Source organism: Diuraphis noxia, unplaced genomic scaffold, assembly GCF_037042655.1.
Source record: "Diuraphis noxia isolate RWA-SAM2 unplaced genomic scaffold, SU_Dnox_SAM2 contig0013, whole genome shotgun sequence".
Lineage (NCBI taxonomy): Eukaryota > Metazoa > Arthropoda > Insecta > Hemiptera > Aphididae > Diuraphis > Diuraphis noxia.
The window spans coordinates 398,539-416,711 of NW_028301723.1; the positions used below are offsets into that span (position 1 = coordinate 398,539).

At 26.3% G+C, this 18,173-nt stretch overlaps 1 protein-coding gene across 3 annotated transcripts in view; it reads left to right on the plus strand.

Annotated features, from left to right (window-relative positions):
- LOC149054019 (protein muscleblind-like) overlaps positions 1-13,381 on the plus strand; it is a 183,975-nt gene extending 170,594 nt beyond the window's left edge. For 2 of the 3 annotated variants that reach the window (XM_089230687.1, XM_089230688.1), the window contains exons 6-9: positions 2,618-2,659; positions 6,898-7,018; positions 8,776-8,857; positions 9,631-13,381. In XM_089230687.1, the coding sequence (XP_089086813.1) occupies positions 2,618-2,659; positions 6,898-7,018; positions 8,776-8,807 (195 nt within the window). In that variant the 3' untranslated portion in view covers positions 8,808-8,857; positions 9,631-13,381. The remainder of the gene's footprint in view (positions 1-2,617; positions 2,660-6,897; positions 7,019-8,775; positions 8,858-9,630) is intronic. The other variant, XM_089230689.1, reaches the window with a different exon arrangement.
- Positions 13,382-18,173: the final 4,792 nt, after the last annotated feature.

The following is an 18,173-nucleotide window of genomic DNA, read 5'->3' on the forward strand; positions in this document are numbered from 1 at the left end:
TTACCTAGAACGCATACATTGCGTATAGTACAATCATTGTGTGGCAATAATTCGTTGCTCGATCGGTTTAGGTAGGTACGTGTTCGCATCATGCGATAATCGCATGTTCCCCCGTGTTTGGGTTTCGAGTAAATATACGAATTTCAATACAAATAATATGCATAGTAAATAAAATGTATATTATTTTGTCAACATGTAAATGTACGATCTGCTGCAGGTTTCCATTTCTATGTAACTTGTGTATATATGGCGATTATATAATAATACATCATGTTACATGCGTATCCTGAATGAAAATTAATTTTATTCCAACAATTTTAAATGATGTTCAGGGAAATGACGGACCGTTCAATACACCAACCCACGATGTTCAGATATACAAATAATGATAATTATAATAATATATAAATTATATTTAACTATTTCATCAGATACGCGCCTACAGCCATTTCAAATAATAATATAATTTAATATAATATGATGACATACATATATATATATACAAGAACAGAACACAGCAGCAATCAATACTAATAATGAATCTACGCAGCACAACAAGGCTGGAACCATCGATTTTGTTTTGTATTTGTTAACTAAATAATTATTTCGTTTGTATACAGTATACTATATAATAATTAATAATAATTTATTATTCTCAGAAATTTGTAATTATAATAATCGTCGCCTGCAATATAATGGAACACGGCTGGTACGAAAATTATTTTAACGATATATAATAATAATATCCATACGTTACATAATATCTATACGGAATTATTAGTATATTACGACGGGTATAGTCCAAAAGTTTTCTTAAGCAGTTAAGCTTTACACAGAATTTCCGTCCATGTCCAAAGGCCATAAATTAACTGCAGCCCACATTCTAGAGATAGCAATTTTAATATTCAAATGTATTACTCATAAATGTTGATTAGCTAAGTGTATTTTGCGAAGCACATCTACTTTTGATTTATAGCATTAATACATTCGATCGAACAATTTACGAGTTTTCGTGTTTCGTAGCTATTTGAAAAACGTAAAGGATAAAACTGCACAACCCATAACTGCACACGCGCATGATCGTGAATAAAGTTTAGCGAACAAACACACAGATACGCAACTTTTTCCACTTCAATTGAAATACTTTATTGTAAAAAATTGATAAAAACGAGCCATTTCTAAATTTAAAAGAAATGAAAAGAGCACGATGATACGTACTCGTACACAACGGGACTTTATTATTAATATATAATATTATTGTGGTTCGCCGTTCAACAAATAAATTTGATGCTCATCACTCGAGAGAAAAAGATATCGACAAAATTCAGAAGAACTGGATAAAAGGATAAAAATTATCGACTACATAGTATCGAAAATTGAAACGCTTGCACAACTAGCGTTTCATACAAGATTTATCAAAAAAAATAAAGACTTATGCTGAATTATTTTTACTATAAATACTGTTATTATGTACTAATTTATTGTAAGGTATAATATGTGCCAATACACATAATATTATAGACTATATAGTTATATGGATGGCATACATTGGTTCTCCCGAGGTACCTACTAAACGTATGAAAAATATGGTTTGTACCTTTAGGTACTATTATTAAATGTTTATATAATATACTAGGTATACGTGTTTAATAAACAGGTTAAGTTTAAGAACTATAAATGTTGGATTTGTGATAAAAGGTGATTTTTGATCACTTTATAAGCTCAGTCATTTTATCCATAAATGTATGTTTTTTTTTTGTTTTTATTTACATAATTTAAGTCCAATACAACGCTTTGAAAACCATTTAATCATAATTTTAACGATATATTTATGATTTTTTTTTTTAGTGTTTTTACTTTTTCAAATGATAAAATTAATTTTCCTATTCTTAAGAACAATATTATTTTTAGAATACTAATATCTAAAAACCTTATTTCGATCCAGTAATTAATTAGTAAAGCCCAACCTTTCTATAATACCCTCTCTTTCACTGCTCCATTATACAAAATAAAATTTTTTTTAATGAAAAATATATCTGTTTAAAAAAAAAGTTATGTTGAAATGTCCTCAACTCGTATAAAAAAAAGAAAGAAAAAAATCGAGAAAATGAGATTTTTGGGTGATCATAAAAATAATCATCTGCTTTACGATATAGGTATACTATATTATTATACAACCGAACTTAGTTAACTCGTCGAACTGTTTTAACTCGAAAACAAAATAACCTCGAACTATTTTGACTCGAATTTATCTCCATCATTGTTATATTCTTATTAGATGACTCGAACCTTCAGATAACTTGAACTTTTTGGACGGTCACTTCAACTTTGAGCTAACCAAGTCCAAATGTATGACATTATAATTTATAGGTATAATATAATATAACTCACTTCAGCGGTGTCGTGCGATTTCAATGTTAATTATAATTTGATCGAAAGTAAAATAACCTATATTTTACTTACATAATATGATGTAGGGAATAATATTATTACTGTAAATAAAAGTGTAAAATAATAATAATAATTTTTTTCCCATTGAATATTGTAATCACTTCCCACTTCCCAGCTCAATGTGTTAAGGCTTACAAATAGTTTATCAACAAGTTATGTGTTTCAGATGGATATGAAAGCCGTTGGAACATTTTATTACGAAAATTTTGTAAGTAAATAACTTGTAAATACTGTTGATATTGTTAATGTGCAATTTTTTTGTTACGAAAAGATGCATTTCAAATATTCACGTTCCAATGCTCTGAAAATGTGTTGTATACAAAAGATAATATTTTTGATATCGAATAACGCATTATAGAGAGGCATTACGTGCAGTATTAATAGGTCCAAGCTAACTATTGCAAATACAAATATGATTTATGTGCCTAATATATATTGTTGTGGTTCTTACGTACCTAATTGTTCACACATTAATAATAATAGCTCTATAAAAATTTGTGACGATTTTTATCATTGTCTATAAAATATTATATTATTATTTATGCGGGGATAATTCATGTATTCGGTTTGCTTTCATATCATCACATAATAATCATTTTTGGAAATCGATACTATGAAAATGCTGCTTAACGTGCCTTATTTATTTTGTTAATTGCTACCATTTGCTTATCTGCTTGAAGCTTACTAACTCGGGGACGTTGGAGGGGGTGATTTATGTGTTAATAATGTGGTGCAAAAACCACAGTAACAACAACTATTTTAGACCTTAATAAATTAACCCTTTCGCCGCCGGACGTTTCCAATGAAGGAGAGACTCATATTTTTGAAATTTCGGTAAACGTAATTTTCCACGTTTGACCCCGAAAACCGTTAAAATTTATAGAACACGGTGCTCAGATGATGAATGCATGGAATACATTTCAAAACAGTCTTGATTATTGCAGTAATCAAATGAGACATTTCATTTTCGTAGAGAACTATCCTAACTTAATACGGACTTCGGTAATTTGTTTACCGGACTGTTTAAGAAATATTAATTCGTTTGTGTCATAGTTTGTTTTTAATTTTTTATATAAAAGTTTGATATACGTAATACTAAACCGATCATTTATTTTCAAACCTATATTAGTATAAATATAAACTTAATAAACTGTAGGCATCATTATTTATGGATCTTTAGCACAATTTTCGTATGGAAGTATGATATTCGTGGTGATTCACCAATAATCGTACACTCACAAAAACATAAGTATTTGAATGCATGGCCTTTAAGTGCCTATACCTAAAAATACCAAAAATAATTTGAATAAATACATTATTAAAGAATAAAAGTGGAGAGACGCTTGGTAAATCCCCTTGTAAATTATATAATACCTAACATATTATTCATTTTTCTATTTTTACTCTCAAGGCTACCTCAGTTGTTTCAGCTTCATCAGGGGTTTTTTTTTACATAGACAACTAAATAATCGCAATTATTTCAAACTAACCACGTAGCCATACATTTATACAGCCCTCAAGATTCGATCTCATATATTATGTAACTAAATACATATTATTGTATAATATATCTATTTGTATTTTATTAGATTAAATTGATTTCACTTGTCATTCAAACAACTAACAAGTAGTTATATTAATTTATAAAATACACCCGCGTGGTGGAACAGGTTTTAAGTAGTTTTAAGTAAAATTCAAATTTAGTATTTTCAATACCCCGAAAATTGAGCGATGAAATAGGAATAAATCCGTGGCGCTATCTGTCCGGTTTTTGCAATGTGTTTAAAAAATATTTTCCTTCTCGCTAACTGTGTCATTTACATATTTTTTTTGAAAATTTTTTCCCGTTAATAAACCTAAACGAAGTTACAACGCTTACACCGAAACATACACAAGCTAATATATGTAGGTACCCAATCCACCGCAGAAAAGTTGACCTGCGTCTCGGTCGGATTTATACGCGCACAACTTAACAGTGAGCTAAGGTGGGTAGTAAGTAGGTACTCTCAAACTGAAATGCACACCATGCACAGTGTGTCGTATTTTATGTTTGTCCATTATAATACTATTAAATTTAAATACTTCGAAAATAAAGTATCACCATAATTATTATAATTACTATTACATAAGAAAAGCTTCTACGAGTATTTATTATTTTAGCCTGTTTACATGCACTTCTCATGACCTCAAATCCATAATTTTTTTATGTAAACAATTTTTCAAAATATTATCAAGTTCAAATCGAACTTAAGTAAAATCTATCCGTTTCAAAGCTTTCTTACATTCGCTTCATTCGCGGAGTTTCGTTGTTTTTAATAAGCCACAATAAAACAGCACAATATACATATGACGTTCAAGCTACCATTCTCATACCAATGGTTATTTTTTATAGTTTTATAATACTCAATGTAAAAACTTTGAACATAATACTTATTATTGAATATGGATCTAAAGTTATCAAAAAATAAAAAATAAAAAAAAATAATAAAACATTTCAACAGATGCAAAACAACGCAATACACCCTGCCCAAAAAAAGTTGCAATTATTTACGCGTTTATTGCACCCCTTGTTTAAAGTTATCTCCATTGCTTTAATTTGAAAAGTAGCGAACTATAATACTCCTTCTTAAAAAAAAAAAAAACATTTCAACGCACCCTTCTAATTTATCTTAATGACACACAAGTCGATAAATCTTTTGGAAAACAAATTATATCAGTATCTACCTAAAGGTACAAAAAGTAATTTAAACAAATTTTTTTTTACAACTTAAGCACTGCAAGTCGTCGTGTCTTCGATATAATGTTATATAGATGTATCGAATTGAATACAACAATTATAGTTTGTACACACTGTAGTTATTTGGATATTTTTTTATTATTTCGTGGTTTGAGCTGTTAACTAAACTATGCATTACAAAATAAAAAAAAATAAAATACGCATGCTATTAGTTTTAAATATTATATTTTATCGTTTTGTTTAAGTATCTAATTACATAATACTCATATGATATTTTATAATAGAACTTATATAATATTATAATATAATGATTATATTTGTTTTGCGTAAAATGTAGACTGCACTGTGGCAGTTCACAATACAAATTTCATCCCCACAAGATAATATAATTTAAACACTTATGACTATCTTTGTATACTAGAGGTGTGTGGACGTGTTGTGCGTCATTATTCCACACTGATTTAAAGTCTTAACAACAATTGTTTATATATTATGTAGGTAATTTAAGTTACATAATGGTTTAAACTATAAATATTATGTATAATTTATTATAACTAAGAATCATACCTACATTCAGAAAAATGTTCGATAATAATCGTTAACTGCAGTTAATAAAGTGGATCAATGATCAATATAAATCTACAATATCTATAAAAATGTATAAATAACAGTACATCAGTGCTGTTGGTATTTTATTGTTTCTTAGTTAATCATTTTGAATCAAGAATAAATAATTGTTTTTTTTAAATTTATGTTAAGTTATTTTAAAATAGAAAAATTACATTTTAAAGTTATCTGTATATTATATATATATGTAGATTGATGCAATTTTAATCTTTTTCAACTGGCCTAAAATGTATAAACTGAAAATAAAAAGTATACACTTTCTAAAAGAATTTAAATAATAAGCTTAATAAATAAAAGTTTTTAAGCATTTAAAATAAAATTTAATAGTGTTTTTATAAAACGATTCCTTCAGAAGAAGCCAGAATTAAAAAAAATGATCTGAAAATACTTTTTCTACTTAGATAATAGTATTTTTTATTTTTAGATTTTCCAAAACATTTCTTATATGTATACTGTGTAATATTTTATAATATTTTTATAAATACATGTCTAAATAAAAATAAAAAATGTTTATTTAGAGTTGAAATTAATAAATAGATTTATTCAATTTTGATTGATAGTGATGGTGTTAAGAAGGTATATATTTTAGAGTTGGGTCCCATCTTGCTCGCCGAAGGGTTCCCACGTTTATGAACCCAAAAGCGTTATAATAATATTATGCACCATCAGCAGAATAATGACGAACTATATAGCCTAATTTACAAAAAAATAAAAATGAAATTTTGTGCATTAAATAAATATTTTATATTAACTTAGTTAATTTATTTAAACGTCAACCAAATTATATTTTGGATTATAATAATAATTGTAATAATATAATATGAACGACATTATTTTTCAATTATTGTTAATACTTAGCAGTCAGTTGGTCAGTTCATAATTTTTATTTTATTACATTTATTTTATTATTATTATAAATTATAAATTATTTAGCATACATAATATTATACCCACTGCGTATTCGGACGAATTAAAATCGGTCTGACTGCAAGTGCCTACACTCAGTACACTCCATAATTATTTAAAGTGCAGCAATTCAGTGTTTTACGTTGTTATACAAGACAAATATTAATGGTTTCTAGGCATTTCCGGGAATGATGCAGTACAAACGAGCTGCGGGTGACAAATCTGGAATGCCGGTGTTTCAACAGAACACGGGAGCTTACCAACAATTGCTTCAGCCATTCGTGCCAACCGTATCTTGTAAGTCTCCTTAAATATTTACGAAACTCTTGATAGGTAGGTAATACTTTATTCTCGTGACGTATGCCAGTATATAAGAGAATTTGATTAAATCAACAAAATTCAATCTCGGCAAATATCTAAGACAGATGATGCTGTAAGTACCTATACAATAATGGGAAACAGATGTTCCGGAGAGCCGATTGACTTTTAAGATATTATATTATACTGTCCAGTCGTAAGATTATTACGATATCGGATGCGTTTTAATATTCTAGATCGAAAATAATAATATCAATAAACTTTTATATTGTTTTTATAAACTGGGTACCATATAATAATACAGTGGAACATCCCCTAACAGACTCCTCTCAATAGCGAACGTTTTTCAGGGAACAAACTACGAAGTTTCTACAATCTGAATCCTCTGATTACCTAGCCGATATCTACGAATAACAGACACAACTTTAGCAACTGAGAGTGTCCGGTATTTAGAGTTTTCGCTGTATTCTTACATAGATCCTGTTTACAGCTTATGATTTATAAACTATACTAAAATCGTACATTTTACTAGTTTTATCGTGATAGCATTTTTAAGTTTTCAATTTTTTCAAAAGATATTTTCAATAAGTGCATATTGCTAAAAATTTTTTTTTGAATGTTTTAATGTTTAAAAATCTAATTCCAAACATATCAAACATATCTAACATCACAGAAGAGGACCAACATAATATAGCGTGTACCTGCACTTTATTATTCAACTACATTAATTAATATTTTAAAATTTAAATATACTAAGGTACTTGTCATTAATCAACAAGCTGTTTAAAAATATTATTTTATGTCATAACATTTTTTTAAATATATTTATTATATATTCCGTGCATTGGAACATAATATTAAAAATAAATGTTTTAAAAAAGTAAGAAACTTAATGATGATTCAAAAAGTAGTAAAAACATAATAAATTTTGTTTCAAACTGTGTAGTTTTTGTGACTGAAATAGGTATTATGTAAGATAAATATTAAAAAAAAAAATTTTCACTTTTTAAGATAACAATAGTGTTGACTGTCAAATTAAAGAATCACTCTGCTATAAACTTAGTAAAATATAGCTATACGTATTATGTGGTTACAATGGTGGACGGTGTGCCACTCGTGGTTATTATTTGTTGCCATCCCTTCAGTTATTTACAATGAAATATTATCTCGTATTTCTACTCTTAATTATTTTAAAGAACGAAACTACCTTCCCTCTCTTAGAAATAATAAACTATATATATTGTCCTGTATAATGTATAATCTTCTTATCACGCTTAAATGTATAATTCAATTAAAAATTAAATTTATTATAATTTTTTATCCCGAATATTTGGTTATAATTCATACTTATTGCATTTAAAAAAATGTAAAGTTAAGAATTTTCCCCGTGAACTAAGAGATATTTTTTGTTTCTAAAATATATTTCATACACTTATTTATAAAATTAATATAAATAATTGTATGCTATCCCAGGGCATCACTTGCCGCCTACACGTTATCTGAATTTGATCATTTTATATGGCAAAAGACAGAATACACTTTAATATTTGAGCGTGGGGATTATATTTTATAAAAATTACATAATTTATTATTGTAATCTATATGAAATATTGTTAAAACAATAAAAAGTGTTTAATATTACAATTTACAACACAAATTATTCTATCGGCTTGACGATTACCGTAAGTTGTATGATTCAATGTATATTAATATTATTATTGTTTATTTTATACTAGTTGCTGCACCACCGGGAATCCCGAGGTATTAACATAACGACTGCAATTCAGAAATCAACCTGTGGTACAACATACATCCATTGTGAGTAACAAGTATACCCATATTATAATAAACTTTAGACACAAATGCTGTATTCCAAAAATAAATTACCACTTAAATGTTAATGATGTTGGTGACAAATGCATTTTTCCTTAAAATTTAATTTAAATTAATTTAAACGATCACTTTATGCTTTTAAATCAATACACGTGAAATAGGTACCTACAACAACCTAACTACCTATAGTAACTCTAATAAGTATTGTGTTATTCAGATTAAATTATTTTCATAATTAAACATGTGATATAGTATAACAATGGAAATAACACAACTCGGACTAAATTTATCTTCCGTTTGGTCGAGTTTAATATTATTATATATTTTTTTTATCAAGGTACAATATTATGTTTAGACACGGATAGATGTTCCATTTTGGTAGACGTGAGATTTTTTTGTATTATACAAATTATAGTAGGTAGTTACAAATCTTGTTTGATGTTTCCTCTTTCATGTTCTATAATACCGAATAAAATACAATAATAATTGGTTTTACTTAACAGTTTAACACCATTCTGGAGTTTCTAAAAAAACAACAAAAACATGGTCTTTCTTAAATTTTAGAAACTACATAATCTTGCAGTAGTTACTTAATATAATCATTTTCAACTAAGGTCAAATATCCATAACACAAATAAAAATTATTGATAAAAAATTAACTAGGTAATCAATTTTTTAGGTAGGTATCTATCAACTAGTATTGCTTTATAATATATCTTTTATAAATTTAATGTTTGTTATTTTTGTTTTGTTCACAGGAATGTATGGTTGTGGCCGAATAATTATTAACAAAATAACGTTCGATTCAAGTCATCAGTTTAATACACAGTAAATTTTTTATAGTGTATACATTACATATATAATTCATAAATAATATTGTAGAATACGAATTGAATAATATTGAACAATTTAATTAGATTGTTTAAGTTTCCTTTATCCAATATTTAAAATAGGTCGGAAACTAATGTCAATGATAATTTATTAATCTAACTAGAGATGATGCACTTTGTATTTTGTTAACAAAAGTAAACTATTTTACTTAGAAAAATGTTAAAATACTATTGAACTATTTGAATTGTATACAATCAGGTTGGTTACTCACTATATGTAAACCCCTTCGTATTATTTAAAGTCATTATTTTACTCAAAATATAACTAATTATATTACCAATATATAATATATTAATATTAATCTTGTTATTATATTTTAACGCACCAATGATTTTTTTTTTGATTTTTTTTATGCTATTTGATTGTAGGTAGCTATTATATATTATATTATTATATATTTAACAATACTTTTAGATTAGGTACTTAAAATTAAGTTAAGGGAAATTCTATAGGTACACTTAATTTATGTATTAATAATAATAAAAATGTTTAACATCGAGCTAGATTAGTAAACAAATTTCAAAATATAAATAATTTATAAAATTAAAATAATCCTTCTCCTATATTATACAATAATAAATATTATGTATGTATATATATAATATATAAATATATATATTATCTATGCATGCATATATGTTTATAAGATACCTATTAATCAAACAATTGACATGATAACATATATTCGTTTTCAATAAATTGTTATAAAAAAATACAAGATTTAACATGTTATGACTAATTGTGTGAAATGTTATAATAACAATAATATTATATGTGTTCAAATGTTTAACCTCAGTATAAACATATATATATTAATATATTATTATCTATCCAATAATTTAATCCAACGAATGACTAGCGTTGAAATACACACGAATACACGATTGACATCGGTGAATGCCCTATACGGTAAAAACTATAATATTATTATTATTCGGGTGGTTTTGGTCGCATAAATACCTATATAACAATTACAATATTATATAGGTTCGGATTTCATATTATTAATCCGAAGGTTATAATTTACCTGGCGATATTTATTATTATGGAGCCGGTATACTATTATAGCTAATCATATTTATTATAGATGCACCGAGTACAATGTAAAGGCCAATTCTATGATAAAACGTTATTCAGACGTGCGCCCTTAGATTTACTACTCGTAATCAAACTAAAAATACAAATACAACTACAACTTACACTACTCTACTATTATAATAATACACGTTAAACCAATATATACCACTAGTGGTATACCACCTCTACCCCCACTAACGCTATTACTACTACTTATACACTACAACTGTTGCTACAACAGACTTATCTTATTATACTATACGATACGCAATGTTCGATTAGATTTTATAATGTGTATGAAATAATAATAATAATATTAACAATCATTTGATGATGAAACAAATTACTCAAAACACATTTTTACTGTACAGCTATACAATATTTTTACATCAACCAAAGTCTATATTACCTATGCCACATCTTTTTTTTTCCCCCGTTTAAACCGACAGCAGAGGAGGATCTGTATGAACACTACTACTCCTCTGTTGCCAACTTAACACATAACTAATTATGGTTGCTTCACCTTACAAATCAAAATATTAATACAATACTACACATCTATGTGTAATTATAATATAGACATGATGTGGAAAAATGTATAGCGTATTAAATAAAAAAGAAAAAATATCAGAACGGTAATCCACTTGATTCACGATCATTTTAAACTATAATATAATAATAATTAGAACTATTTCAATACATACTATATGGTACCGTTTTAACAGCAAAAAATTCCATTATTATTATTATTATTATTGTTATATAATAATATAATACTGGAGTATTCCAGTGGCTTCCTCGTATTGAAAATAAATTAAATTCTTCTCAATGCAGCCTGAGAGTGTTAAAATCAATTAGACATTGCGACGTAACTAATGGAACATTTCGTTTTTATATTCCGACAAGATAAACACCAATCCAACATAATATAAAACTAGGTGCCAATCTATAGGTATTATATTATTCTTTCACCAAAAAGTATAAATTTTTAGTCAAGTCATTATGTAACCATTATATATTTAAATATATTATCTATGTCACTATAATTATTAATTTACGATAGTAAAAATTCGCCGAAATCGATGTATATTATTGTATGATAATTTATTATTTTATACGTGTGATGACCACGCATGTTTCTAAGTGTCCATTATTTATCTTTAAAAATTTGGAAAAGAAACTTTTCTCTCCTGAAAATTACCAAAGTCGTGTGTATTTATTTTAAGCTCGATCCGTAAACGTAGGAATTAAGGAATTTAGGAAAGTTAATTTATCATTAGTTCGCCCCCCAACTACAACACTGTTACACATTTCAATGCTTCCCAATTACAAACACAATTCTAGTTTTTTGCTACCTACCTACCATATAAAACTAAAAACGGTTCAAATTGTTTGTTGATTTTGTTTGAAAAAAAATCTATGATAATTTATTGAATTGTTCTCGAGAACCTCGAGTACCATGACTTATCATTACCTCACCTTATCTTTACCTTATACCTTTATAACATATACTTATAAATGTATATTTAGTTTTAAAATATAAATATGTATAAAAATCTACACCCCACCCCCTTACACACACACACACATAAACGAAACATGCATATTATAATATATTGACATAAATATATTTATATTAATCATTTTTTATAGCCTATTATATTATGTAAAGTAGTCTTACTAAACATATACGAATATAATCCAAGTAACACTCGAAATATTTTAAGTACCTATTTTAAGTCATTATCATTATCCTAATATTTTAAGTACATTATACTCATTGTAAGAGTATTTTATTTGGCATCATTACAAAATATTATATCTAATACCAATCTATATGTTTATTCAGGCTCATCACCGAAATTCATCGAAACCCTTGAACATCGAAATATAAAGATAGGTACCTACATAAAATATATTTCCATAAACATTTGTTACAAATACATACTTAAACTCAACGTTTGAATATAGGCTTATGAATTCGCTATAAGTTACTCGATATTGTTATTGAACGTTTTCATTGCGATGGCGCAACATCTTTTCAGACATTAACAACTTTTAATAAAAAAAATTCGACAAACGATATTTTTATAAGATTTCCATAGAAGCTGTGTTAGAATTTTCAAACAATTGGAGTTCATAATAAATAATATTGTCGGTTGTTCTATAATTCTCATAACACGTCATAACACATAGGTATATTGTGTAAAAATAAAAATAAAAATAAATTATACATTTCTCGGGAAGTCATACGATTTGAAAATTTGCGACTTTTTAGCCATCCTGTAGAAATTTAAATTTTAAACTTTTAGCACCAAACTAAGTTGCATATTATATACATTTTTACCAGTATGTAATTGTATAGTTACTTTTAATTAGTTAACCTTTTTAACATACATAATAGGATTTATTTTATTTAAAAATGTTTTAAGTTTCTATTTTTGTTCCTCTTTTTATTTATTTGTGTTTTTTTTTTTTTTTTGTTAATGTTTTATTATTATTATTATTATTATTATTATATCTAATATTACGAATGCAAGTCTATCATGAGTACAGTGAGACGTGATGTTTGTCCTCATTTGGATATAGTTAACAAAATAACAAGTTGTGCCAAAATAATTATTTTTTCACTCTATATTTTCAATGTTACATATTAACCGAACTTCATTATTTGTAAAATCAATTATAGTTCACATGATAATTTATCATAAAATAAATAAATACAATTTAAAATGTCAAACAAGAAGATTTATAATTGATTATATTTTTATTTTCTCCACATTTACATATACTTAACTTTTACGTTTTCGCTATTGCCGCAATACACATATAATATTATTTTATAACACATTACTATTTTCGTCACCTATCTCTAATGACGGACAGGCATTTCTAATAACGTCTTAATTTTTATTATTATTATTATTATTATTATATAAACTCCCTGTATACATAATAATATTGTTATTTTTAACTACCAATATTTAACTTATAATTATTACAATATATTTTTTGTAACATAAAATAAAAATGTGAGAAAATGTTGTATTAAGCTTCTACGTCAACTCTTTGGATATTATTATGAATTATATATAATTATTTTTCATTTTAAACATATAAGCAACAACATAAAAACAGACAATCAGAATTATATTGACATTTTAATTTGATCTTGACTCACACACGATTATTTAATAATTCTTTTTTTTTTTTTAATTAAGGCATTCCTAGCTAAAATATAGCTATCTAAGCCTACTGATATATACAAAATTTTACAGTTATTTTTTTTTTTATTCAAAATGGACTTAATAATTATTATTTCGTATTACGTTGATTTGTTTCTTTTTTTTTCATTTAGTTCATAATTTAATTATATTATCATATTATAGAACAGCTAATTAATCCATCATAAAATAGTAACTTAATATAATATGTTATATATTAGTTTAACCTTTACCTTACTTAAAATTATAAAATTAAATATTTATCAGTAACATATTTGTAACATAATATGCACAACACTTCACACATACACACACACATATTTATAATGTATGTATAATATAGGTACATACATTATTTATATGAATAAAATAAACATATATATTTGTATATGTATAATATTGTAAGCTTATATTTATACGTATATTTTTAAGGATAGTTTTTATTTTAAACTTCATTATGATTTTCGTGATATTTTTTTACTATAGTTAGATAAGAAATGTTTGTTATTGATGTGCCTATTTATTTTTAGTGATGATTATTATTATATTATACGTTTTTTTTTTTGATTTTCAAAAATTCTCAAGTTCAATGATAATTTTTAAAAGATCATAACATTTATTATTGGTGTATATTTAAGACAAAATAAAAACATATTTACATTCTAAAAAAAAAATACAATTAATATGCTTTTTATTTCGATAGGTTCCTATAATACCTTTGTGCACAATTTTATTGAAGTCCTTTATATGAATAAAATATAATATATAATCTGTAGGCCATAGTAGGATGAGGTATAACCTACTCACCCGCGTATTATATGTACAGACCACTTGTTCATACGTAGTTAAGTGAAAATACAAAATATACAGTTAAAATTGTGGAAAATAATTAAATAATTATACATACTATCCCATATTGGATTTTAAATGCACTTGTTAAGTACTGCATTACTTTATATTAGATATATCATATTTTGGCTTTATATGTGAATAACACCTAATTGTTTTTGATTTTTATATTATATACCTATAGGCACTGGTATTATTAGTTGCTATTCGTGACTTCAAAGAAATATAACTATGTAAGTACGATTTAATACTCAACTATAAACTATGATCTAAGCGATATGATAACTAAATAATAAATTTAGACCAAACAGTAAAACGGCATATTCACATAGGTATGTACCAAGTGTATTATGTGCTAAGTAATTTAAAACTATAAACATGTTTATCATCTACCTATTTAAAAATGATGTTTTTTTTGGTGTGTGTGACACATGACAATGCAGAAGACGTACGTATGAGAAAATAGAGAATTTTACTATAACTTTACTACTATACTATCATTTATAATTATTAGGGCTCGGATTTTAAAGCATAATAAATAACAAAAAAGCACAAATTTGTTTTAAAATATAAAAAATTAAAGATGATCAAAAATTAACATGAATTAGTTGTAAAACTGAATAAAAAAAATTGAAAAAGAATTCACTACCGTGTATTTGTCATGATTTTCAGTAGTGAAATTGACTCTATTATCTGACAGAATGTTTACATACATTTATAGAGAAAACCATGCAATATATAAGATATAACTATTACGTCAACTATATACTGCTATTATTAAAAAAAAATGTAGGTAGGTAAGGTAGGTAACAATAAAATAAATTCCAACTTAATCAAATCAGATTCATTATATGTATTCGACTCACTCAGTCATTTATAGTATATACAATATATATTATTAAATATTAGTATTATTACACATCATTAACGACATTAACTATTACAATTAGAATATAAATTATACTCTAGCAATTTCAACTAGGGAAATGGTACTCACGAATAATTTTTAAATTTTTACAATATAACTTAAGCCGTTATTCTTGGTTATTTAATTTCGTAAAGAAATTGATAAAATAAACGTTTGGTGTAAATTCGATATTCAATCGTTCATAAAAATTTAATATGACTTTCTGGTAGGTATACTTACATTTTATTTGATAAGAGTATAGCGAGAAACTTATGAAGAATCTTGTATAGAATTTTATTTATTTATTTTGTTAATTGTGACTATCTATTTTTAATATTTTTAACTAACTGCCATTGTCACAATTGTATTAGGATCCTTCTACTAAATGTTAAATCTTTTTTTACCTATTTTAAGATTGTATTGATTTTACAATGATATGTGTGTTTTTTTTGTGTCTGTGTACATGATAAGTTGTCGAAATAATACTTCGATTTTCAACTTCAGTAGCATTTCTGGTTGGAAAGTAATTCTAGTTGGTGTATTGAGGAGGTAAAATTTTGATATTCATAATAATTTTCAAAAACACTGGAAAAAACAAAAAAAAAAAAATAAGGAAAAATGGGAATAATTACGTAAAATCAATTTTAGATATTGGTGTACCTCTAAAACAAATTACCGTAGTGAAACACACCTCCTTCGTTTATTAAAATTAAGTGGTTGTCGATATGTATACCAAATCCTATCCAGTAACCAGTTAAGGGAGTAGTAGTCGGTTAGCTATTCCTACTACACCAACCGGTCTTGAGAACCGGGTTGTTGGATCGATACAAATAAAGTTTCCTAAGTTATATTTTACAGGTCCTAGGAACAGTAGGAACTTATGACCTGCGTTTATAGACTAACACAATCGAACACGATATAGTAACGTAATAAAAGATTAATTAAATGATTGAATAATATTTATATTATATATAGTACACTATCACCTGAGTAACCCTGTTCTTGAGGGTAGTATATTGAAGATTACAGGAGTAGCGTAGTACGAGCTGAACAATTTAAAAGTGATTTTTAAAGGTAAGCTTTTTTGTATCTGTCATCACGTTTTGGGGCATTCAATAACCAGCTACGTATGTGACGGAGAAAGGACCTATATTGAGGTTTTGGTTCCGGGCAGTAAAAGTGCTTCGATTTTTTACTTCAGTACCTCGTTTGATCAGAAAGTGAACCTAGTTGGTACTTTGGGTAAAAGTAAAATATTCTTAACATTTTTCTAAATAACCGGGATAAACAAACTAAAAATTAAGGAAAAAACAGGAATTTTTACGCACCATCAGTTTTCGATAAAATCAATTTTGGTTTTTAATGTAAATTTAAAACAAATGACCATCGATACATGAAATTTTCACCGAATGTTTATATAAGTATATTATATACACCGTGCAATTTTCAAAAAATGATGACTTGAGTTGAACTATTTATAGGCATATGAAATTTTCGATCATTATTAGTTTTGGATTCTGAACGAAGTGATGAATGTAATTGATTTTACAATGATGTGTGTTTTTTTTTTTTTTGTGTATGTGTACAGCATAACTAGTCGAAATAATGCTTCAATTTCAAACTTTGGGGGTGGTTTCCGATGTAAAAGTCAATATCCTTGGTGCATTATAAAGATCAAAAGTTAACATTTTCCAACAGTTTTCAAAAAAATCGATTTTTTTATATGGTTGTAATTCAAAAACTAATCACTGTAAATACTTGAAATTTTCACCAAATGTTTATGTTAGTGTTATCTATATACAGTTTAATTTTCAAAATGTGTTGACTTTTTTTGAAATATTAATAGACCACTGAAATTTTCGATTTTTATGAGAATTTTTTTTTTAAGTGTCGGTAAAAAAATTTTGGATGACCAAAAAAACTTGAAAATTAAATACAAGGTTTTTTATGAGTTGTTCTTATTGTAGCTAAAAAAATTCAAAATCGTTAGTCACAATTTTTTTTATAAGCGTTTATAGTTCAAATTTTTACGAAATCTGTCAAAAACGCGAAAATTTGCAAGTAAATTTAAAGATGTAAAATCATAAAAATGTTTGTGTTTATAACTTAGGATTAAAAATACAACACTAAGTTTTCCATAAGTATTCCTTCAAGTAGCTATAGAGAAAACTCGAAGCATCATTATACGAAAAATGTTAGGTGCAATATATGACAATATTTAAGTATAATATATCCTAGACTGACAAATCATCTCCGTTCAGAATAGTTTTTCGTATACAATGATACCTATCATTCAGTGCCGGTGGGAGATTTTGCGGGGCCCAGGGCATATTTTTTTCATGGGCCCTATACA